Source organism: Tachypleus tridentatus, chromosome 5, assembly GCF_004210375.1.
Source record: "Tachypleus tridentatus isolate NWPU-2018 chromosome 5, ASM421037v1, whole genome shotgun sequence".
NCBI lineage: Eukaryota > Metazoa > Arthropoda > Merostomata > Xiphosura > Limulidae > Tachypleus > Tachypleus tridentatus.
Window position 1 is genome coordinate 21,954,052 of NC_134829.1, and position 25,432 is coordinate 21,979,483.

At 32.5% G+C, this 25,432-nt stretch overlaps 1 protein-coding gene across 1 annotated transcript in view; it reads right to left on the minus strand.

The window, feature by feature from the left end:
- LOC143251282 (uncharacterized) overlaps window positions 1-21,425 on the minus strand; it is a 41,744-nt gene extending 20,319 nt beyond the window's left edge. Inside the window, exons 1-5 of the mRNA XM_076502720.1 lie at window positions 21,385-21,425; window positions 14,055-14,152; window positions 11,061-11,243; window positions 2,539-2,622; window positions 1,479-1,587 (exon numbers count right to left, since the gene is read on the minus strand). Of these exons, the coding sequence (XP_076358835.1) occupies window positions 1,479-1,587; window positions 2,539-2,622; window positions 11,061-11,243; window positions 14,055-14,152; window positions 21,385-21,425 (515 nt within the window). The remainder of the gene's footprint in view (window positions 1-1,478; window positions 1,588-2,538; window positions 2,623-11,060; window positions 11,244-14,054; window positions 14,153-21,384) is intronic.
- Between the last annotated feature and the right edge of the window lie 4,007 nt (window positions 21,426-25,432).

Consider the following 25,432-nt stretch of genomic DNA (forward strand, 5'->3'; position numbering starts at 1 on the left):
CAAATTTACCCACTTTCCAAAACATTCCAGGTAGATTCAGTGCTGAGTAGCTGATAGAGAATTTTCTCGAACTTACAATACTTTTCAAGAACTTTCAAGTATGTTGTAGAACTTACGAGAATTTTCAAGAACCTTTCAGAATTCTCTAGAACTTTCCATAGTTATATATATACAGGGGCTCACCACTCATCAGTTTAGTTCTAGCTGCCTAATTGAACACATAGACCTATCTGCTGTGTATGTGGCCAATTTATCAAGATAAGAGCAAAAAAGTACTTTGTGGCAGCATCTACTAAAATGTGTGAAGCCTTTAAGGCATGTTTCGGCATGCCAGTCGGAGATCAAGACAAACCGTGGGCATCTCATTTTATCTGCGAGCACTGCAAGAAAACTCCAGAAGGTAAAGCGGACAATTTTTGCTTGCTTGAAGAGTAAGATTTTATATTATACAAATTTTAGACCTTTTTGAAATTGAAATATCTTTTAATTTATTTTTTTAAATTTTCAATAGTATAAAAATATCGAATATAAATATTTTAAATAAACCTTTTACACACTAATTGTGGATGAAATAAATTTATTCTTCATAATAACAATTTTATTTTTCTCTTTTGCAGGATGGTACAGAGGGGAAAAGAGAGCCATGAAGTTCGCTATTCCAAAAATTTGGCGTGAATCCACTGACCACTCAAGCAATTGTTACTTCTGCATGGTGGAGCCTTCCAAACGTTGGGCTGGCAAGAATGCATCTGCTATCATGTATCCGAACCTTCCATCATCCATCAGCCCAGTGCCACACTGCCCTGAGCTTTTTGCACCCACTCCGCCAGAGAGAAAGCAGCCATCCTCAGAAGAAAGCAGCAAATCATAACAGGAGGTAAACGTTAAAAATCCAGATTACAATTTCAGAGGTTCAGCTGGTGAGAGAAACTCATATTTCCCCAACCAAAGAGACCTCAGTGATCCTGGTATAACTAAGTCGAATGCCGATACTATATTTGGAGGTTGATACGTGAAAGTGATTTACATTATAGTCGCAAATCTCGAAAACCTACTCACTTCTAAACATTTTTGTATAACTTTAGTATAAATACATGTAAATCTTGATTCATATGTTGTTTTATTCAGACCTTATATAAGTAAAATGTGTAAATTTGCTCGTTTTTACATAGAAAATAGGTTAATTTCTAAATTTCTTTATCCAGGTCACAAAAGCAAAGTTTTAAGGGGTTAAAGTCCATTTTCTATACTTTTACAACATAAACAATTAAGAGATAACACATACTATCCAGGAACAAAATTTGTGTTACATTGTGTAATCGGATAAGAACACCTTTAATGTCAATATAATTATTCAGAAGATTACATTTTTGTTAACTCTACCTTTTCTTGAGAAGAATAGTTTTACAAACTGTTAACAAAAAAAGATAAACAGGCAATTTAGAAATATAAACAAATAAATTTATCAGGAAACTCACAAAAGTGTTACGACAGGTGGAAGCGGCTTTGGCACTGAAAGCAAATGCTGATGTTCACAGAAAAGATGGTTAGCATGACAACGACAGCTATTTGTTATTTCTTGAAATACTGTTGAAAAGACACCAGCATAGAAACATGTAATTTTTGACACAATGAAATTTTATAGAATGCAAAAGATAATATCAACGTCTTATCCGACTGATATATATATGTCCGTATGATATTTATGTGTCTACATATATATTTGTGTGTGGGTGTTAAAAACAACTCTTCAGTTCTATGTACTTTAACTTCTAACGGGAAAAGAGAAAATACAATTAGATTAAAAACAAAAAGGGGGCGCACTTACAAGTTAAGCATAAACCACATATCAGAAAATACAAAAATATAACCTAATAAAAGAGGTACCTGACAAAGTAGAGCACACGAAGTAGTGAGGGTGTACCATATTTAATCTCTTGTATGAAAGATTATTAGAATTCAGATATCTGTAGGAGACGTGCGTCATGAAAGTCACAAAATCTTATAACTAAAACTATAACTAATCATAGGCAACCATTGTAGGGAGGGAAACATTTGTTTTAATAAAACAAATAACCAAGGAAATGAATTAAAAACGAAAGAAATTATTACAATCTGAAAACATTCCGGTCTTCTGAAAGTAGTAATTAATGAGCGAGGTATCTTAACTTCATTCTGATGACTTTAAAACGTGAACGTAAAAACAAATGCAAATGAAAAGACACCTTTAAAAAATAAATATTTTAACAGATATTAAATTCCAGTTTTGATGAATGAAGGTTAAAAAAATTAATTTGGATCATATTTGATAAATGTGCTAAAACATATCACTCAGAAATTTTTGTTTGCTCTTGTTACTGATTTATAAACTAAATATTTTGTCAAAGCCCACACCCTCTCCTAGAGCACCTGAAATACAATTATTCTATTTTGTTTAAAAGGAATGACGACAACACATAGAAATTCTCCATATTTCTATTTCATATTATAGAAAAAGTGTTGTATTTAGAAAAAAAGAATTTTTTTCTTGTAACTCACCGCAACTCGCAGTTTTTTTTTCACGGTCCTCATCCGGTCGTTTACTAAACATATCATCCCAAAGTTGACTTCTTAGCCAATCTTCTTTTCAAACAAATAACAACCAAACTTAGTGAAAAGTCATTTAACAAAAACTAAATATGTTTCTTAAACGTGGTAGGTGTTATAAAACTTTCATACTAATCTTTGGTAGAGTGTGTGTGTTTTCTTATAACAAAACTACACTGGATTCAGCTAGGGGAATCGAACCCTTGATTTTAGCGTTGTAAATCTGAAGACATGCCGCTGTACAAGCTTGGGGCCTTCAGTAGAATTGACGTCGTTAAGTAAAACTTATATCGTTTTATAATGTGAATTGCCTTGAACTTCAATTTAATGAAGCAAGAAGAGCAAATATTTATTAAAAACTATCAACAACATTGAATGTAAATTATGCCGTATAAATATAATCTATGAAAACTCACTGTATCACATATAAAATTCCATGAATTAATATCATCCAAAAACAGGTGGAAGATGCTAATATATTCCACACGAGTATAAGCCCTTGACAAAATTCCTCCAAACTGATTGGATAAATAAAAAATAACGTAAGATAAAACTAACTCATATCTACTTACGAGAACATTAGGGTCACATATATTTACTTTCATCTATTACACGAGACTTCATTTGCTAATTTTTTCAGCATGATTTCATTATAAGGGACAGGAATTAACTTGAAGTAAACCAACCTAATCTGTATTGAAGGGACATTGTGTTAAGCAGGCACATATTACTTACGTTCAACATTGATGTCATTGCTATCAATAGAGTTCGTCCAGATTGCTTTCACATTCTATACGTTCTTAGTCAAAAAACTAATCTCTTATGATTACCTCAGTGTATCTGGCATGAACTCTTTACCACAAAGTGACACAGAGCAGAGCATAATGAAGTAAGTTATAAAACTAATCAAAGTACGAAAAGACAATAAACATTGCTAAAAATATACATTAATATATTTTCAGTAACTCAACACTGCTGCATTACTAATACATTGACAATACACTTAAATACGTAAAGCACCACATTATTTCTAACATCCCATATCAACACTGCTGTATTTCTAATATATTCACAATACATTTAAATATGTAAAGCAACAAATTATTTCTATTATCCTCTCAACACTGCTGTATTACTAATATAATACATTTAAATATGTAAAGCACTAAATTATTTCTATTATCCTCTCAACACTGCTGTAGTACTAATACAATACATTTAAATATGTAAAGCACCAAATTATTTCTATTATCTTCTCAACACTGCTGTAGTACTAATACAATACATTTAAATACGTAAAGCACCAAATTATTTCTATTATCTTCTCAACACTGCTGTAGTACTAATACAATACATTTAAATACGTAAAGCACCAAATTATTTCTGACATCCCATATCAACACTGCTGTATTACTAATATATTCACAATACATTTAAATACGTACAGCAACACATTATTTCTTACATTTCCTGAAGTAGCTAACTATTTCTGTCTGTTTTCTGAGTAGTTTTTATTATTCTTTCTCAAAGAATAATTTTATTAATAGTAGTGGTTAAAAGGTTTAATATATATAATACCTTTATATGGATACCTTCTATATGGATTTAGACCTATTGATGAACACATGCATTCTGATCATAATACATTTTTAGTTTATAACATTGCCTACACCTAGTCAGACTGATAGATTAAATTCTATATGCTAAATACTCGGTTAATTTTAAGTTTCACTTGTGTGTTAACTTTGATCAGAAGTTGACGATAATTACAGAATTCATTCAAATATTGTGTTGGACTAACTTACTCTAAAATTTTATTTTCTACAAAATTTAAATTGAATAGACTATATATATTAGAATTTATAAAGACGTTTAAACGAAACTGTTTCGGAGTGTATTCAGTACATTAGTAGGATGCGACTCAAAGTATCCTTTGATTTTTGAAACGTGTTTCTTAAACATTGTAGAAAGTATATTAACAAAGTAACCTATAAAAGATAATCAGACAATTAGAAAGAACTGAGGTTAACTAAACCTCTGAAAGTTTCACTGATGTTAATTGGAAGATTTCATTAAGCAGTATTTCACTTGATAATTTTCAGAACTCCGTGATGACGAGAAAACCTAATTGTAGAGAAAATTATATATGTAAAAACGGTTGGTATGGGTAAAGAAAACATTATACAGAGATTTCTCTACCAATACCAGCCATTTTACATATATAATTTTCAAAACTATATATTTATGGCTGGTAATTTGTACAAATGAATTTATTGGCTATTGCAACTCGATGCTAGTTAGCTTATGCTAAATTACTTAACGAAATATTGCCAGATACATTTAGTGACATTTTACCGGAATCTTTTACAGAGGGTTTTATTTGGCTGTTAATGATCGGTACAGTTTATCTATGGCTATTAACATAGGACTTAATTTGAGCACAAAACTTTATTTATTTGGCCATTAACAAAATATATGTCTAATTATTAACAACATTTTATTTCGGATTCTAACAATTAATATGATCTGATTTCGCTACTGAGAAAGTATTTAATTTGTCAATTTAAAGAAAAAGATAATTAATGAGTTGTATTTGATTAATATTATATATTTAGGTCTTCTCTTTGCAAAGAATTTTGTCTAATTATTAAAATGGTTTAGCTGTAGCTGTAATTATTGGATTTGATTTGGCTACTAATAAAAAATCGTATCTAGTTATTAATAAAGTAATAGGCTTGACTAGTAATAAAGGTTCTCACTTTTAACTTAAACATGGTTTTATTTAGTTACCATGCAAGGGTTTGATTTGTGTATGAATATGAATGAATTGCTTTAGTGGGTATTAAAATTCACCTTATATGGCTACCAATACCAATGACCACTTTACTTGATTATTGACATATGCATTTGATTTAGTGAATTACATTGATCAGGTTTTGACTTGTGTATCATCAAATCCATTTTATTTTTTAATTAAAAAAGGTGTCATATGGTTATTGATAAAGATTCCCATTTATTTTTTTATAAATCATGTCGATAGCTATTCTTAACGGATTTAAGCTAACTATCAAAAAATGTACTTAGCTATTAATACCTATACAAAGTCGTTTAACTGTTATTGAAATTTCATAACATAGGTAAGTTAATAAGTAAAATTATAAACGAACTTTTCCCTATGTTAAAATAATTTTCTTTCTAATGTATTTTAACACAGAGAAAATCCTGTGTATAATTCTAACAAAATATATACTTGACTTTATACCACCGCTAGTACAGTGGTAAGTCTACGGATTTACAACGCTAAAAATCGATTCCCCTTGGTGGGCTCAGTAGATAGCCCGATGTGGCTTTGCTATAAGAAAAACATACACTCACATCTTATTATAATCTATTTTTAATTATGATTTATGAATGTAACTCTAGTGGCACTGATTTTATAGTGTTAGAAATCAGGTTTCGATACTCTTGGTGGGCAGAGCGCAGTTAACCCTATGTGTATAATAACGAATAAATGTGATTTGTTTTTAATCAATAATCTAATTAAATATTAATAAAATATTCCCTTTATTTATTAACAGACTTAGAATGTAACCTATAAATTAAACCTATATAATAAAATGACTGTAATATTCCCTTTATTCTTTAACAGAATTAGAATATATTTCATATTTTACTTAATAGAGATCTTGCTTTTGATTATGAACAAAATATTTTATAGACTGGTATCAATTAATTTAACACAATTATCCGCAAAGAACTGACTTGATCATTAAAAGTAAGAATTGTATTCGACTATTAGCAGTTACTGTGCTTTGGCCGTTCACCAAAGATTATACTTGAATGTTAAAATGGATTTTACTTGATGGCCTGAAAACAATTTAGTCATCTATAAAAAATGAATTGCATTTGGTTATCGAAAAAATATTTTATTTGGATGGTATAAATTATTTGACTTATTCATGAGTAAAACAGATGTAATTTCGCTATAAATAAACGATTTCGATCAAATTTATTTAGCTATTACTAATTAATTTCACTTGTTTTACCCAGTAACAGTTATTATTTTTTAATATACAAACTGAAATGTTTTCATGGGCACTAAGAAAATATTGCGTTTGTTAACTGGGAAAAGGTTTGGCTGTTAACAACATTTTTATTGGGTTGTTAAAATGGCTCGGCATGGCCAAGCGCGTGAGGCGTGCGACTCGTAATCCGACGGTCGCGGGTTCGCGCCCGCGTCGCACTAAATATGCTCGCCCTCTCAGCCGTGGGGGTGTATAATGTCACGGTTAATCCCACTATTCGTTGGTAAAAGAGTAGCCCAAGAGTTGGCGGTGGGTGGTGATGACTAGCTGCCTTCCCTGTAGTCTTACACTGCTAAATTAGGGACGGCTAGCACAGATAGCCCTCTAGTAGCTTTGTGCGAAATTCTAAAAATACAAAACAAAAACAAAACAAGCGTTGTTAAAAAAATTTGTACTAGCTTCTAACAAGTAGCTTTGGTAATCTGTAAATAAAAATAATTGTTAAAAAATGGTTGCTAACTACTGACAAATCCTGCAATGTAAACATCCAAATATTCTATTAAAAGAAAACTTAACCTTGCTATTTTGCATTGGACAAAACTTGTGAAAATTTTGCGTAAAGTTATTCAAGAACTTTCTGCGTTAGCGACTCCTAATTTTCTAGAAAGTAAAACAGCTTTGACCTTAACGTTATAACCTTTACATAGTTAAGAAGACTAACATGTTCGCAAACGAATTTCGATTCCTCTCTATACGTTGGGAGTCGAGCCCTCTAACCACTAAGCCATTCTAGATGAAGTAAATGGAGATGGTATAATAAATATGTAAATTGCACTGAAACATATAGTACATATAAAGTAATGTTTTCATTACCAATTATTGATCACTATCAGGTACAAACTAACATCTTAAAGTTTGCTGTCTGAACTTGTATAAAGTTATGTCCCAATTAAAGCATGCTATCTGAACTGATATAAAGTTATATTTTAATTAAAGCATGGTATCTGAACTGATACGAAGTTCTATCCTAATTAAAGCATACTATCTGGACTGATATAAAGTTATGTTCTAATTGAAGCATGCTATTTGAACTGATATAAAGTTATATTTTAATTAAAGTATGGTATCTGAACTGATATAAAGTTCTGTCCTAATTAAATCATGGTATTTGAACTGATATACAATTATGTTCTAATTAGGTAAAGAGGGAACAACAATGAAGTCATTGTATTATTGGTAAAAACAACAATACTTGGAACCAGTGAACAAGATAAATACGTGAAGTAATAGCAAATTTAATTTATTAGAACAGGATTACTTTAGTTATAGCAAACGAACAATAATAAATGTAATCTGGATTTTTTTAAAAAATTGAAAAATCTACTGGGGGAAAGATTGAAATAAATATATCTTATAAATATGAAACAAAACTGGTTGCTTGGAGATAAAGTTTAAGAATTTATACTACTGATAAATGACGTTTGATATGCGTGGAGGGGAAGCGCAAATTGCCTGTTGTGTAGCATTCTGCTTTAAAATTTAAATAACTGTATTAAGAACCCTAAGAATGTTTAGCAACAACTTAGGAATCTGGAATTTCTGTGAGAGATATCTTGTTTAGTGTTATATTTATGACTGAGAAATGTAAGAGTAGCGGAATTGAAAGTACGTTATGCAACAAATGGAACGTTGACAACGATTAGTTTACTTGTTTTGGCGTAATTGACCGTATTGTCACCATGCTCACATTTTTGTAAGTTACTCGTAGACATCTCTATGTATAAATATATATATTGAATTCACAGATGATTTGAAAAATACATTCATTTGAACTTGAAGGTAAAAAAAAAAAAAAATGCATTTCTGTACCAAAGTGAGGTACGTCCAAGAAATCCCTACATTTGGCAACCGTGAGTAATTTTAGTAAATAGTTGAATTCTTGATGTTGGTAGATTACTTAATGTTTTTTTCTTTGGTATCCTTTACGCACCAACGTGTCATACAGGAAATAATATTTCTAAGTGAAGAATGAAATAATAATAATGAATTATAAATGCCCAGGTAAGAAGACGTACAACTAAATTAGTTTGTAACTTAAGAGCAAGAAGCTGTAAATTAAATAAGAAGGCCCGAACAAGGCCTGTAAACTACAAAAGTCTTTATTCGGTTATACAGGCGTAGAAAACCCCTTGAGAATTTTCAATAAAAGCCGAATAAATCTTAGTTAGAAAGGAATTATTTTCTTAAGTTTTATGAATTAAGTTTTAGCTTAAAATTTGCGAATTCTAAAACGATCAGTGAGAATTATGGAATGTATTTAAACGGAAATTAACAAAGGTGTCATCTACATACCGTTCACAGAAAACAAAAAAACGATTGATTTAAACTCTAAAGGAAAATTAATTAACCAGATCTTATCGTAACGGCAAAGCAATGAACTGACGATGACTAGGGTTAGAAGAAACCTCACAGTTAAATAGCTAAATTATAAGTTTTGGCTAAAATATTTAAACTGTCCCTTCTTTGAGCTAGTTGCAATCTAGCTAAGCCACCAATTTTGGTGAAAATAATTAAGTCGTCCCTTCATTAAGCCACTTTAATTCTAGTTAAGCCACCAGTTATAATTAAAATATTCAAACTGTCCCTTTATGAAACTAGTTACAATATTGTCTAATTATTAAAATTGGATCGTATACACTGCCTTGACGAGTATTTAATGGCAGATTTTCATAAACATTCAGCTTGACAAAAACATATGTATAAACTATTTTAGAATGTGTTTTAGAATTTCGCACAAAGCTACTCGAGGGCTATCTGTGCTAGCCGTCCCTAATTTAGCAGTGTAAGACTAGAGGGAAGGCAGCTAGTCATCACCACCCACCGCCAACTCTTGGGCTACTCTTTTACCAACGAATAGTGGGATTGACCGTCACATTATACGCCCCCACGGCTGGGAGGGCGAGCATGTTTAGCGCGACGCGGGCGCGAACCCGCGACCCTCGGATTACGAGTCGCACGCCTTACGCGCTTGGCCATGCCAGGCCAAACTATTTTAGAAGATAAGATAGCCAGAGTGCTTTAGTTGACATTTTATAGAATGTACCATAAACTGTTATCTAATTTTTAAATGATTTATTTTAGATTTACCCTAGTATTTGTATATATGTATATATATAGTTTGACATTTTTTTATGTGAAGAAACTTTGTTTTTCCTTATAGTTCCTCATTAGCTAAAGTTTATCGTGCTTGCGGATGTGAACGATTTTAGATTTTATACTTGTATTCAGTATAAAAAGCACGTGCTAAGCAGTGAATGTTTTGAACTTACAGTTCTATAAATTTTTAAACAGATGAATTATCAAATCACGAAATATCAAAATCTGGTCCAAATGTTATATTCGGATAATCCGTTCAAAATCAATTACTTGTTGAATATTCAGTATAAAAAGCACGTGCTAAGCAGTGAATATCATAGTTTTGAAACTTACAGTTCTATAAATTTCTAAACAGATGAATTATCAAATCACGAAATATCAAAATCTGGTCCAAATGCTATATTCGGATAATCCGTTCAAAATCTATCAATCTGACTAATTAGAGTTTGAAATTAAATTTGAGATGCTCAAGATCTTAATGGAATAATCGATAGAACAAAAAACATAACAGATTTAGACATATATATTTAACTACATATCATCGAGTTTCACGCTTCGGAACCACCAAATATTTTTTTCTTTCCAATACTTAAGGTTTGTAAAAAAAATGTTGCGCGCATCTGTTGCCCCTCTCTCAAGTTTTGGTCCCCATCTAATATCTTGTAGACTCCATTTTTTATTGTAATTAAATGACAACTCCGTGGCAGGAAGTTTAGTGATTTTAGATCAATTTTCTTCTGTGTGGTTGTTCGTAATAACAGTTAGGCTAGGTGAAGCCTTTTCTTACTGTCGTTGCTTTCTAACAACATCACGTTGGTAAGGAATTCTTCCATCGTGTTTTTTACTTTATTCTTTTTCCTGCCTTCTTAGTTTCTGTTGTTTCCTAATTCAATTGAATCAGTAATCTTATAAAGACTTAGGCCAGTTCTATTTTATGGGCAACTTTGAATTTTTATAGCCAATTTTGTAGCAACGCGTGAATGATGTATGTAATACGTTTGAAATATGTAAAACTTAGATCTAAATGTTCGAGAGAAGTTGCTCTAAGACCCTTATTGATGGTTGCTTTTTATTACTTTTATGCATTAAAAATAAAGTTTAAAATAATACAGAATTTAAGAAAAGCAGAACAATTCCATGTGAACGATATTTATGAAAAGAAACCAAAATTATTCTAAAGTGAGGTAATAGAGATAATTCACAAAGGATTTGAACATGCCAGCGCTAAGCGGTTTTTATCAAGTCTCAACCTATTATAGGAGATAGTAAAATGGTAATTTATCATAATCTTACCACATTTCCACTCATCCGATCCGTCAGGACAGTCTGGTTTTCCGTCACAGTTAAAACGCTGTTCCACGCACAGTTCATTGTTATTACAAGGAAAAGAGTGGAGGGAACACTGTTCATACGGTTTAGAACTTCTATTTTTGGATAAACTGGATCTTGATGAAACGTTTTGATCGGTAGGCTTATCTATATATGTATATAACAGTATTAAATGAAGGTAGTAAATGCATTTAAAAATTGGTTGGTTTTTTATAGACACTTAATACTAATGTAAAATTTAGAAACAAATACAGAAGATTTCCGAGAGTCTTGGTCGAAAAGTAAAATAATTTTACTAATTTGTTTGTATTTTTTTAAACAGAAAACTATATATTGAAATATCCGTGTTATTTCTACCAATTGTATTTCTAGCTTGATAAAATCTCGTAATTTTCGCTGAGCAACCAGGAAGCTAATTTCATTACACCACCACTGATAAAAACTGTAATATTTATTATAATGTCTTTAATAAAAAAATTAATGTGGTCTTAATAATAACTCACTCACACATGAGAGAAAACTTGTGGATATTTTGATTTAAAATTTAAGTATAAAATGATTGATTTAAAAATAACTATAATTCTATAAAACAAATATAAAAATAAGCTGAATTCCATATCTTGTAATAAGTTAATTTTATGTAATATTTTTTTTCCAAACTACTTGATTATTAACAAATTAGGCCCGGCATGGCCAGGTGGGTTAAGGCGTTCGACTCGTAATCTGAGGGTCGCGGGTTCGAATTCCGGTCGCACCAAACATGCTCGCCCTTTCAGCCTTGGGAGCGTTATAATGTTGCGGTCAATCCCACTATTCGTTGGTAAAAGAGTATCCCAAGAGTTGGCGGATGGGTGGTGATGACTAGCTGCCTTCCCTCTAGTCTTACAATGCTAAATTAGGGACGGCTAGCACAGATAGCCATCGAGTAGCTTTGTGCGAAATTCAAAACAAACAAACAAACAATTAACAAATTAAAAATATTGTTAGTCTGAATGAAAATTAAAAATAAATTACCATATCTTTTGTTACCTCCCTTTTAATACCAAATATAAAATCCATAACGAAGTAGATGGTTCTATGAAAATTATTAAATTTAGCATTTTTAAATGCTCACCAAATGATTTTTATTTTGACCCATAATTAAATGATAATAAACTAAACTATTGAGGTTAACTTGCTTTAAAACTTTTTTATCAATCTAAGACTACCTTGTTCCTTCTAATGCTTTATACAGCTTTCCGAGTTTAAGTAAACACGAGAAACTTTAATAGTTTCTATGGTTTCTCAAGAATTCTTATGTAGTAATGCTATAGAAAAGATATGCTACAATAACAAGCGATAGATTATTTTCCTTTCGTAGAATGTTTTGCACATTTTAGTAACGGTTATTCATATTCAATAATTCGCTGCACAACAACTGCTTCTTGAACACTGTTGGGTGTTCTTTGTATATTTTTGTCTGCTGATCACGAAAATCACATCCAAATTTGCTCATCATGTACCGTTTCATCGAAATCTTCTGTTTTGTCATGTTTTTTCTTATATTTGTGTCCAAAAAATTTCCTTTTTGTAAGAGACCTATGAACATTGTTTTGTGCAGTCTGGGCATGTCCAGGCATGATATCAGGCTAGGTTGGAAGCTGTTCTGTGGAAGTATGCAGCCCGGGCATACCTGGGCAAGCCGGAGTCAGCTTGACACTGTCTCAGCAGGCTATAAAAGTTGCTTGAATACACAGATGCTGCTCATTGGATTAATATAGACCTTATAGTGTGTACGTATTGCTTCAGAATATAGCATTGCCTCAGTAGTACTGTAACAAGTAAGATAGATGCTATAGACGTTTTACAGGACGATTGGTGTCGGTTAATATGTCTTGTCAATGTCGTAACAGCCACGATACATTCTGCTATATTTTTGGCGAGTATACGCTTGTTTATCAGAGACGATCAATGACTGCTCTTGGGAAGAAAGCATATCATCTGTACTTCGGTTGTAAGATTGGTGATCAAGACCAGTAATGGACGCCTCATATTTGTTTTGGGACATGTTCTGTCTGTCTGAGAGCTTAGCTCAGAGGCACTCCAAAGACAATGCCGTTTGCTGTCCCGATGATATGGCGAGAACAGAAAGACCATGTGACGGACTGTTACTTCTGTTTGACTAATGTGTCTGGTTTCTCTGCCAAAAACAAGAAATCAATTGAATACCCTAATCTGCCTTCAGCAATGAGACCCTTGCCACATGACAACAATCTTCTAATTCCGAAACCACCAGAGTAATGGACCTTAGACGAACCAGATGAAGAAACTGCAATGCAGAGAATTGGCAGTGACATTGATTCGGATTTGAACCGTGCTCCTCAGGCGGTCCACGTCACCAGGTACGAAAATTTCTGTTTTTCGAAGCCGCCAAGATGATATAACCAAATTCTTTGCACAAGTTGATAGTCTCTGCTTCTGTGTTGACATCGACGGATTGCTCACTGCTTTGAGTTGTGACCACGACCCGCAAGGGTGGTGTCTCTTTATTGATTCATCAATGTTAAGCCTAAAAGCTGTTCTGTTACACAATGACAACGTTCACCCTTCAATACCTGTTGGTTCTGCAGCACACATGAAAGAAACCTACGAGAACATGGAAATGTTGCTGAAGCACATCCAGTACAGCAAGTACAACTGGAATATTTGTGGAGAGAGAATATTTGTGTTAACTGTCTATTTCTCAGAGTTCCTACGTGGTGAAGCAAAACCAAACCTATATTTGTGCATACCCACCAGGTACCTGTCACAATCAGCAAAAACTTTTCCAAAAAAATGTTATGCAGTGTTATCATATCCAATAATTTATGTATTCTGGTAGTGAAACTTTAGATTATTGCATTTCCATGTATCACTATTATTATTAGGGAATTAATATAATGTATTTAATGCATATGCAAAAGAAGTGCGATTTCTTACCTGCTAACTCCAAGTGATTTCCAGAAAGACAAAGGCAAATAATTGTCGCAGCCAACCGGAAGAAAAACATGATTTTCAGCATCAGTTGCTCTTCGACACTAACAAAATAAAACACGTAAAAAAAAAACAATTATTTATATATATATATGACAGAACGTCGTTGCGACTACCATATGTCTTTTTGTTTATTTCTCTGTGTTCTAAATGTCCATTTATCCTACCTGTCTTTATTTATATTACTTCGTACTTATGTGTTGTTCGATCTTTCGCATGACAAGTTTTGTTCAAAAATATTTGAGTTAATAATAAAGGTAAGTAACGTTTTTCACCAGCGCTTTTCTAATTCATGTATTGTTAAAAAAAAAAACACGTTGATAACTTCTTGTTAACGTCTAACAAAGAAAGGTCCACCCTTCGAAAGTGTTCGGGTTATAGGGTGTGTGTGTGTGTGTGTTTTCTTATAGCAAAGCCACATCAGGCTATTTGCTGAGTCCAGGGTTATTAGGTTTCGTGCCATTGTACTATGTACTATGAACCTTTTTAAAAAACACCAAATCTGATAATACCTACATCCTTTAGACACCAAAACAAAAGAAAATAAAAACACAACGAAAATTGCTGAAGTCTGATAATAGATCTAAGTTAATAGTTACAGCAAAAAAAAAGTTAATTACAGAGTAGGAAGTATTCTGGTTTAAATTATTAATAACATATTGTAATATATTCTGGTACAGATTATATCGTTTGTTTGTTTGTTTGTTTTGAATTTTGCGCAAAGGTACACGAGGGCTATCTGCGCTAGTTGTCACCACCCACTGCTAACGCTTGGGCTACTCTTTTACCAACGAATAGTGAGATTGATCGTCACATTATAACGCCGCCACGGCTAAAAGAGCGAGCATGTTTGGTGCAACGGGGATTCGAACCCGCGGATTACGAATCGAGTGCCTTAACCACCTGGCCATGCTGGGCCTACAGACTTCATCATTCTATAACTATCGAGCAAAGCGTTTCAAGAGATATCTTGTTAAAAAACTCCAAAGATTGAGATAAGATAATTTGAAATACTACAGAAAACAGCTTGAACGTAGAACTTTTCCTTAGTAACAATATATATAAAGAAAATACCAGAATTATCAATAAGTTCGTATTGAGATGTATTGTTATTAATGCTGAATATTTTAAACTGTCTTACTTTTATAAAAGTTAATGATTTGGCTATAATGAAACGTTTTAAGTTACTGTTTTACACGTTTAGCGTTGTACTGATGTCTCTGTGATCAGCGTGTTCCTTATTTCGTTATTCACCTTACTAGTTGATACATATCTTAGATTTGTTTATGTTTTTATTGCATTTATCTTCTATATTATACCATAGGTGATTAATTTCTCTCGACCGTTAGTCCTCACAGTCCTTTTGTTTGTTCTTTGGTCATCTACAGTTTCAGATTGCAATCTCATGTTTCATAATACTGTGACTGGCATGGTCTCTCTGTATTACGCATGTAAACATATTCAGAAATATGTCACGCCAAAGCAGCGGAATATGTGATAACGCAAAAACAAAATCCAGGGAGCACGTTTGACAATAAACAGAAATGTTGTTTGTTTATATTCGCGCAGAGCCACTAGAGGGCTGCTCTACAAAGTGATGTCATTCTGACAGGAAGTTACGTAAACAACAAAAGTCTTAAGGATATTAAGTTTTCACCAAATGATTGAATATATTTTACTTGGGTATTTAGCATTTGTTCACAAGAACGGAACTTTATGTGATACGTAGGCTAGGTGGTCAAATAAAAGACACTTTAGAGTTCAGGCAAACTTATCCCTAAAAGGGTTTGATTTGTTTGTGTAGAATTCCATGCAAAGCCACACAAGTGACTGTTTCCATTACCCGTCCCCAGCTGAGGAGTGTAAGATTGGATGAAAGACAGCTGGTCATCACCACCCGTTTTCAACTCTTTTTACCAAAGAAGAGCGAGGTCTTTAATTTGGAACTTCTGTCTTAAAGGAAGATTTGTTTGTTTGTAGTTAAGCGCATAGCTACACAATAAACTAGCTGTGTTCTGCTCGCCACAAATATCGAAAACCGGTTTCGAGTAGCGTAAATCCACAGACATGCCGCTGTGCCACTGGGGCGTTTTATAGGAAGACAACCAGTAAGCAGTATTTATCACTTAATTAATAGACGCAGTTACTCTTAAGAAAACAGTAGGTTTTACTGTCACGGTCACAGCGCCTCCACTGCTTGGATCTACTGTTAGCAGGTGGACACGCCTGACCTGAAACGTTTTCGAAAAAAACAAAAAACACGCATATAAAACGAAAGAAAGGAAAACAGATTTGAATAAATAAAAAAGTCCTAGAATTTCTTATACCGATCTTATGACTGCAAAAGCTGAACTGTAGAATTTTTTTCCATTGGTCATCAGCTTTCCTTTAAACAACAATGTAATTTCAATAAACCAGACTATTTGTTGGAGATGGGATGAAAATGTTGTTTTACTTTTCTTCATTATTCTAAGCTCTTGTTCTCAAACAATATTCTTTCTCAAAATTCCAACATCCATAATTTGATACAATATTTCAAATCTTTATGAAAATTATCTCACACACCTGTTTAAATCCCAACTTAATACTTAAGGAAACAAAGTGAATTCGTTTTATATTAACCACAGATGCAGATTTATGCGATTAATATTCAGTAAGGGGCGGTTAGCCGATTGAGGAGAGTAAGTTTAACATCATATAAGTAAAAATATCTCTAGAATAAAGGTTTTAAAAATTTTATAGCCAAAACGAGGTAATTAAACAGCAACAGATTTTTACAGTTAAAAGCCCTCCAAGCTTACTACTTTGCCAGAATGCAAATTCTGAGAAGTTATCAAAAAACTTCAGTTCCATGTGTGAAACATTATTCTAATTGCTATTTTTTGTATACTAAAATTTATACGTATGTCATATGCAATTTTTTCTTTTTTACTGTAGAATCACTAAACGTCTTTTTATACCGTATTTAAATTAAATACGAAAAGTAATACATTTCACACACAGTAACTGGTGAATTAACTTATGGTCGAATTATTCAGTGAAGCCTAATGACTAGTTATCATAGTTTACCATATAGACATACCTTTTTGAATACAGTCGTTAATGGATATTATTAATAATCGATAGAAAACATATGAAGAACTTTTGAAACAATACATACAATGAAATAATTTGTAACAGACAGATGTTAAAAATAAAAGAAGTGTTAATTAGAAAACGTCGTTCCAATGATGTGCAACGAATAAGAGATTTACTAGTTCAAGACTGTCATAGTCTTATTGAAAAGGTTTACTTATTTGTTTGTTTCAAATTAAGCACAAAGGTACACAATGGGCTATCTGTGCTCTGCCCACAACAAGTATAGAAACCCGGTTTCTAGCGGTGAGAGTCTGCAGATATACCACCAAAAGAACGTGGAATTTCGCGGTTTACTTATGTACCAATGTCCACATTCACCTAACGTGTATAATATATTTACAAATAATTTAAATAATGATCAATTAACGAAACTTTATACTACCTATTCAAGTAATTAATTTATTTAATTTTTAACGTGACCACAATTATTACACAGCTAACATAGTTTGAGTCTGGACGTTAATTTACAACTATGCTACTGAAGGTTATAGTTTGTTTCAGATAACACACATAAGCGATAATATTTCTTACAAGTAGAGGATATCTTGAAAAATAATTCACTTGCCTACTTGGAATCTTCAGATATGTCACGAAGCATGTGACAAAACTTGAACTGAGCGGTATGGTCCAGCAAGATCGGCCTCTCAATCGGAGAGCGAACAGAACCCACTTACCAACCGTTCAACTAAACAATAACATCAAACTGTCACAGCGCCATCTAGGTTTAAATGTCTTAGACTGAGATAAAGAGAATATATAATATGAGGAACGGTAATTCCATCTGTCATTACACAAAACGCTTAGACATTAATATCATATACATATAACAGTTTTAAGTTAGGTAAGTGAACAGAAGCACTTAAATCATGAACACAAACATATATATTCATATTACCTAACGAAATACGATAGAAGACATCAGTGAGACAGTGGATAATACCTACAATTATGTTTATACAAAACGGTAATATTGTATAGTAATTGCATACAAATGGTGTTTCAATACAGCATATGATATTATTCACAAAACTAAAAACAATGCTTTTATGGAACCTGCTTGTATATAGGTTAGGGCTAGAATAGATGAACTGTACTTGGCATTGTTCATTACTTTATTAGATATATTATGAGACAACTGAATGTCAGCTCTTAATTTCCGTCAAATATCTTTTATAGAGATATACAAATGAACCTGAATCTTGGATATAGAGCTGAGTGGGACACGTGATCAAAAATACTGTCATGATTTAAGATGCAGTATTACCGTGTCTAGAAACTACTTGGAAATAATTAAAATAAAAAATACAACACGAAAACTGGTTGCTTAAATATAGCATAACAGCGAATAGCTATTTTGTTTATGATTCTAGAAATAATAAAAAACAGATAATAACATCCGTTTTAGTGATCTCCAATGTCTGATAGGTTACCATGGAGACATCACAGAATTAATCTTTGGTTATTGTTTACACGTATGAGTGAATAAAGTCCCAACTCAGTAACAGCAGCAAATTTGATTTCATCTATCTAGCTATCCGTCCACTTGTCTTCCAATCTGCTCTTTCCCCAGTGGTATAGTCGTAAGTCTTACAGCTTACAGAGATAGAATTAGGGTTTTGCTACCAAAGAATGGCAGAGCATTGTCAGCTTATCACATAGCATTGATATGAGTAACAAGCAAATTATCTTCAGTGAGAAGATTTTCGAACATTCATATTTTTTGTTCTTTTATGGTCATTCATATTTTTCTGTTATTTTATGGTCATTCATATTTTTCTGTTTGTGACTTATAAAGATACAAGTTATAATATTATTTAACTCTGGTCCCTACTGGTTAACAGTTATCTCTCAGCAATAGCAGAGCCAATGCTTTAAAGTGTTATTTACTTACGCGGATACGCTATAAGTTTATTCGTTTCACCTTAGTATTTAATAAACATATTGTGTATAATCGTAAGAAAATTTCATAGATTTACTAAGAACCTCTGTGTTTATACAAACTACAGAACAACAGTGATATTGAAGATTAAATCACTTTGTCACAGTTTATTGCATGTCTCTATACGACGAAGATAAACTATATAAATAAATGACGAGAAACGAGAGAAGCAAAAGCGACGAAAATGAAAAATAAGAAAAAAATAGTGAAAAGAAATGAAATAAAACAGGTGTTAACGATATGGTAGGGAAGACAGGAAGTTAACATAACAACAGATTGAAGGCTATAGAACTAAGATTACAAGAAGCTTTATGTGATACAAACCAACAGAAATCTTACACATGGTGTTAACTATGTGCTTTGTGTTAGAGAATCGTAAATTCCATATTTACTTTTAGGTGTTAGGTGTTTTTGAATAATAACGTAAATAAAAATGTCTAAGGGTGTCAGTCATAACATTTGAATCAAATACGTTTACCTAAAATCATTTCTTGGGACATGATGAAATAATAAGGTTTATTTGTTAACAGAAAGGGAACAATATAGGACTTTCAGACAGATTAATGAAACAATATGAACAATATAGGACTTTCAGGCAGGTTAATGAAACAATATGAACAATATAGGACTTTCAGACAGGTCAATGAAACAATATGAACAATATAGGACTTTCAGGCAGGTTAATGAAACAATATGAACAATATAGGACTTTCAGACAGGTTAATGAAACAATATGAACAATATAGGACTTTCAGACAGGTTAATGAAACAATATGAACAATATAGGACTTTCAGGCAGGTTAATGAAACAATATGAACAATATAGGACTTTCAGACAGGTTAATGAAACAATATGAACAATATAGGACTTTCAGACAGGTTAATGAAACAATATGAACAATATAGGACTTTCAGACAGGTTAATGAAACAATATGAACAATGTAGGACTTTCAGACATGTTAATGAAACAATATGAACAATATAGGACTTTCAGACAGGTTAATGAAACAATATGAACAATATAGGACTTTCAGACAGGTTAATGAAACAATATAAGTCTTCAGACATGTTGATGATAGATAATCAGGCGTAGTTTTAAGTTGTCATTCTACCAACATTGACTTTTCGAGAATCTTACATATTTTTAAAACATTAAAAGCATTTTATAGCTAGAATCACAGAAATCCATCACGCTAAGCAAAATATCCATCGTTGACCTTAGAAAGAACGTTTGTTGTTGAAATTGTTGACTGATATAATATGATATTTCTTTTCATACAAGAAAACTAGCTTTCTTATGAACTCATATTGCATTTCCTTAGTAATAAAACTGGTCTAGATCAGTTTCAATAACAAATGCTATATACAATAACCTGATCTATTTATCATTATTTGTTTTTTAACAAAAACCACTCTGGGTTATCTATTTGATCAAGCGCAAGAAATCGAACCCACAATCAAGCGTTGTATGTCTATAAACGTATCGCTGTCCAATCGAGATTGACATTTGTTATCGAAAGAAATAGAAATAGAACAAAACTTTGTATGACAGGTAGTGAAGATGGGGATAACATAGAAATAGAACAAAACTTTGTATGACAGGTAGTGAAGATGGGGATAACATAGAAATAGAACAAAACTTTGTATGACAGGTAGTGAAGATGGGGATAACATAGAAATAAAACAAAACTTTGTATGACAGGTAGTTAAGATGGGGATAACATAGAAATAGAAATAGAACAAAACTTTGTATGACAGGTAGTGAAGATGGGAATAACATAGAAATAGAACAAAACTTTGTATGACAGGTAGTGAAGATGGGAATAACATAGAAATAGAACAAAACTTTGTATGACAGGTAGTGAAGATGGGGATAACATAGAAATAGAGATAGAACAAAACTTTGTATGACAGGTAGTGAAGATGGGAATAACATAGAAATAGAACAAAACTTTGTATGACAGGTAGTGAAGATGGGAATAACATAGAAATAGAACAAAACTTTGTATGACAGGTAGTGAAGATGGGAATAACATAGAAATAGAACAAAACTTTGTATGACAGGTAGTGAAGATGGGGATAACATAGAAATAGAGATAGAACAAAACTTTGTATGACAGGTAGTGAAGATGGGAATAACATAGAAATAGAACAAAACTTTGTATGACAGGTAGTGAAGATGGGGATAACATACTTACTAATACTGTCGGTTTTCTTCGCCTAGTGCAGGATTAGCCATATTAAATCTTGGCTTAATAACACTTCCGAGGAAATAAGTTAATTAAACATCCTTTTAAATAATACACTTGAGAAAATAAAAGTTAAATAAGCGCCCTCTTAAATAACACACCTGAGAAAATAAAAGTTAATTAAACATACTCTTAAATAATACACTTGAGAAAAAAATAATGACTGTTGGATGACAGTTCGGACGCGTTATTCTACCATACCCTACAGTAGAAGGCTACGCTGCATACACAGTTATGGAAATATTTCATCCCTTCAGACCATACCGAGTCTACCTGCTCGCTCTAAAATCACGAGAGGAGTTATCGGACAAAGCAGATTCACAAACACATTTTTTTGTTATTGTTAAATCCAAATCTACAAGTTGGTCTATCCGTTCTATGGAACCACGGGTACCAAAACCCAATATTTAATGTTTTGTAAAAGCGATATATGTAAAAGCGGATCGTTTGGGTTGAGAAAGTTTTTTCTTTTCGTTTTTCACGTAGAGGAGCGAACAATGTTTCGACCTTCTTTGGTCATCGTCAGGAGAAGGTCGAAACGTTATCCTCTACGTAAAAAAAAACTCTCAACCCAAACGAGCCGTTTATATATATATATATATATATATATATTTTACAAGTAGGTTTTCTCGACATCACTGATTATTAGACTTATATGTATGAATTCATTACATTTAACTTCCATACTCATTAATTCATTATTACTGATGATTTCTTGATACTAAAGAAATCGTTATGATCCTGTTTAACACACATTAACAATTCTAACTTTCCTATGTTCCAATATGCCTACATACATGTTTCGGATAATACACCTTAAATTAAAAAAAAATAAACAGAAAAGATAAAGTCCATGTGACTGTTACCAATATTAACAAGAGCAATCAGAGAGATTAAAAACCCTTACCTCGTCTCCACTTTTCGATATTGCATGCGTTTATATTAAATAACGTCAAATTTCACTTTCGTAAACTCATAAAATCATTTTCATATCCAAAATGATCAGTGATCCGGATCATGTTTTAGTGTGATGAATAATCTCAACGTAAAGTGTTCATAACATTTATTACAAATTCGATTACACTTTACAGAGTTTATAAACCGAAACCGCAAAAATACTCTATGCCCCGTTATTAAAAAAAAAAATGTTTTAAAGTGATTCTGAATCCGGACCAAATGTGGGAAGTACTATTCCATACTGATGCCCCATCTCGTCTAAATTAAAATATATTTTTACCTTATAACCATCTAATTATATCACAGAGGTTTTAAAGAACTTTCAAGTGCAGTCTTTTTCTGTCTTATATACGTAATAACAATAGCATGTGTATAAAGCAGTCTATACAGTAACATAAATTTATTTCTCAACTCTTTTTCTGACTCTCGTATATCTTGTGAATTTTTTTTATCTTATTAGTTTAGATGAAACAAAATACTGTAATCACGTGTATTTCTTATAACACTTGCGACTTGAATTTCACCTACCATTGACACGTCCCGACGGACTTTACAGCTGGCGACTAAACGACTTATTAATTGTTTCAAAAAACATAGTACTTGTGTGTGTGTGTGAAGAACCGTTGAGCAAACTGTCTCGCAATCTGGCATGTACCTTTACAGACTCCGGGGAGTGACATAGAGGTTCGGAGTTTGGAACTGACAACACTAGGTCTTCATCTTGTGTTTATCGGGTACATGAGCTAGTAATATATACAGTGAACATTCTTCGGACCAACAATCAATCAACCACATCAGCAACGACAATTATAAAAAATATATTGAACCAAAGTGTGTTTATCCTGGAAGACAAGAATTCATTAATAATTCGTTTGAAGAAACGATGGGCTGTAATTTATTCCTAGGCGCTCTAGTGGTGATAACTTTATTACACGGGCACATTTCAACTAATCGCTCCTTCTTGTCGAACAGTTAAAATAGTAATCCTTGCAAAGATAAGAACACTGATATTCTGACTTCATTGAACTTATAATATTCTCACTCTGGTTAAGATTCGAGATAAAAATCTAAAAATTTAGTCAAGAAAATCTCCAATTCCAGAGATTTTTTTATCAGAACTGTACAGGAGAGAGTAACCAGACAGATTTTTACCCATCACACATTTATGTTTCATATAATCGTTGATACGAAAACACTAAAAAAAAAAGTGATCTAACTCTATCAGCAAAATAGCTATTGAAGAGGGAGTCACAGCTATAAGTCGTAAGTTACCATATGTAACATGAAACTGTCCAATGGAAAATGGTACAATGCTCTATTGAAGAATACCACACCCCTTTAATAAATAATAAAACGTACCAATACTGTAAATAATTGTATTGATAAGACTATGAAAGACTGCAATTTAAAAACTAGGAGCGCAAAGAAAATTAAACGTTCAAAGTGTTTTCATAGCAGGTTCCAAGTTTATCAGTCCATTTAATAGGGTATTAGGACTTAGAACTGTAAATTCTTTTGTATAATGTAATTATATGAATACGGTAACTTCAAGTATATGTGAACGAAAGCCTAAATGGTAAACGGGTTTAAATAGATAGGAATGAAAAGAATTTCTAAATAAATGAAGTCTCGGAAACTGCTAAATTGTTTTAAAAAGGTGTTGAATAAAAAAAGAGTTAAACATTGAGGTAGCAGCAGATAAAATGTTGCTAAAAACTGATGGAAAAATGGGTACAAATTAGCTTTTCAAAACAGGACTTTTTTCCACTCTAGACGGTCGAGAACTCCTCAGGTGATAAATATCCCCTTTTAATGCTTTCTTCTTAAAATATTTATCCAGATGAAATAAAAATACTAGATAAACGAGAGTCTTGCTTGTTAGAACATTTATCTATGAGTTTAGAATTGTGATTAATTTCTTTCATAGGTTAGCTGTTGAAATACAGAATCATTTGACCAGTAATAATTTTATCAGCATTAATCTGGTTTCCCTTCTGGGAGACTACGCGATTTTTTTATTTTAAAGCTTTCCTTTGGGGTGTCTCCCGGTGGGATAGTAGTACGTTAACTCTACAATCTGGAGCTCAATTCTCCACTGAGAAGAAGACAGAAAGATTAATGCAGTTTCTCTCTAAAACAAACAACTAGTCTTTTCTGGCTTTATACCGATGTTGTATTGGTAAATAATCGGTATGTTTTGTTGATAACATGATGTTTCATAATTAGTGCTTTGAATCCATTGAACTTGACTGTGAACTAAAACATCTTTTCTCGTAGATTGGGGTTTGTGAGAAAATATGTTTTAGAAGTTTAGAAGTTTACGGATCTTTCGGTAGTGTTCAAAGTTTCATCGCAGAAAAAAGTTAATCTAATGAATAGGGGTGAATGGTGAAAAAAGAAACTAATTATAAGTGACTTTTCGAATCGTTTAAAGGCAGAAAAGCTGGATGCAGGATGACTTTAGTGTTGCGTTAGAACAGAGTGGGTAAAATTCCCTGGTATTTGCTGAGAAACTGGTGATTTTTTACATAACTTACAAATAATGAGATTTACGAAAAAGTCCCACTTTCGTCCATCATATAATCTCTTTTACATATTTAACATTTACCAGTTAAGCCTAAGACAAGCTAAATTAGGCTTAAAAATGTGTAGTTATGATGGGGTTGTAATTGTCTTTGACTGAGGTCACATATATAGCATGGTTTGAGAATTATAGTAAAATAATTTGATCTGTAAGTTAGGAAGCACTGGGTATCAGATGGGTGATCTAATAAAATACTTTGTGTTTATGGGTTGAGTGATCTCAAAGAAATTTACTAATTGGTTTCAAATCTTGCATGTGTATACAGAAAGACGGAGTGCAAATTATCAAAAAGTCCATAAATTTCCGTAGTTCCACTGCAACCTATGCTAAACGTTGTAAGTCCAACTACGCTACTAGCATTTATTTAATATATAACTGATAAAGGTTCATGACAAATCAGTAGTGACGGGTAGTAGGGTTCAAGGTCCTACTTCCTTTTCTTATTCCCTAAAAGCG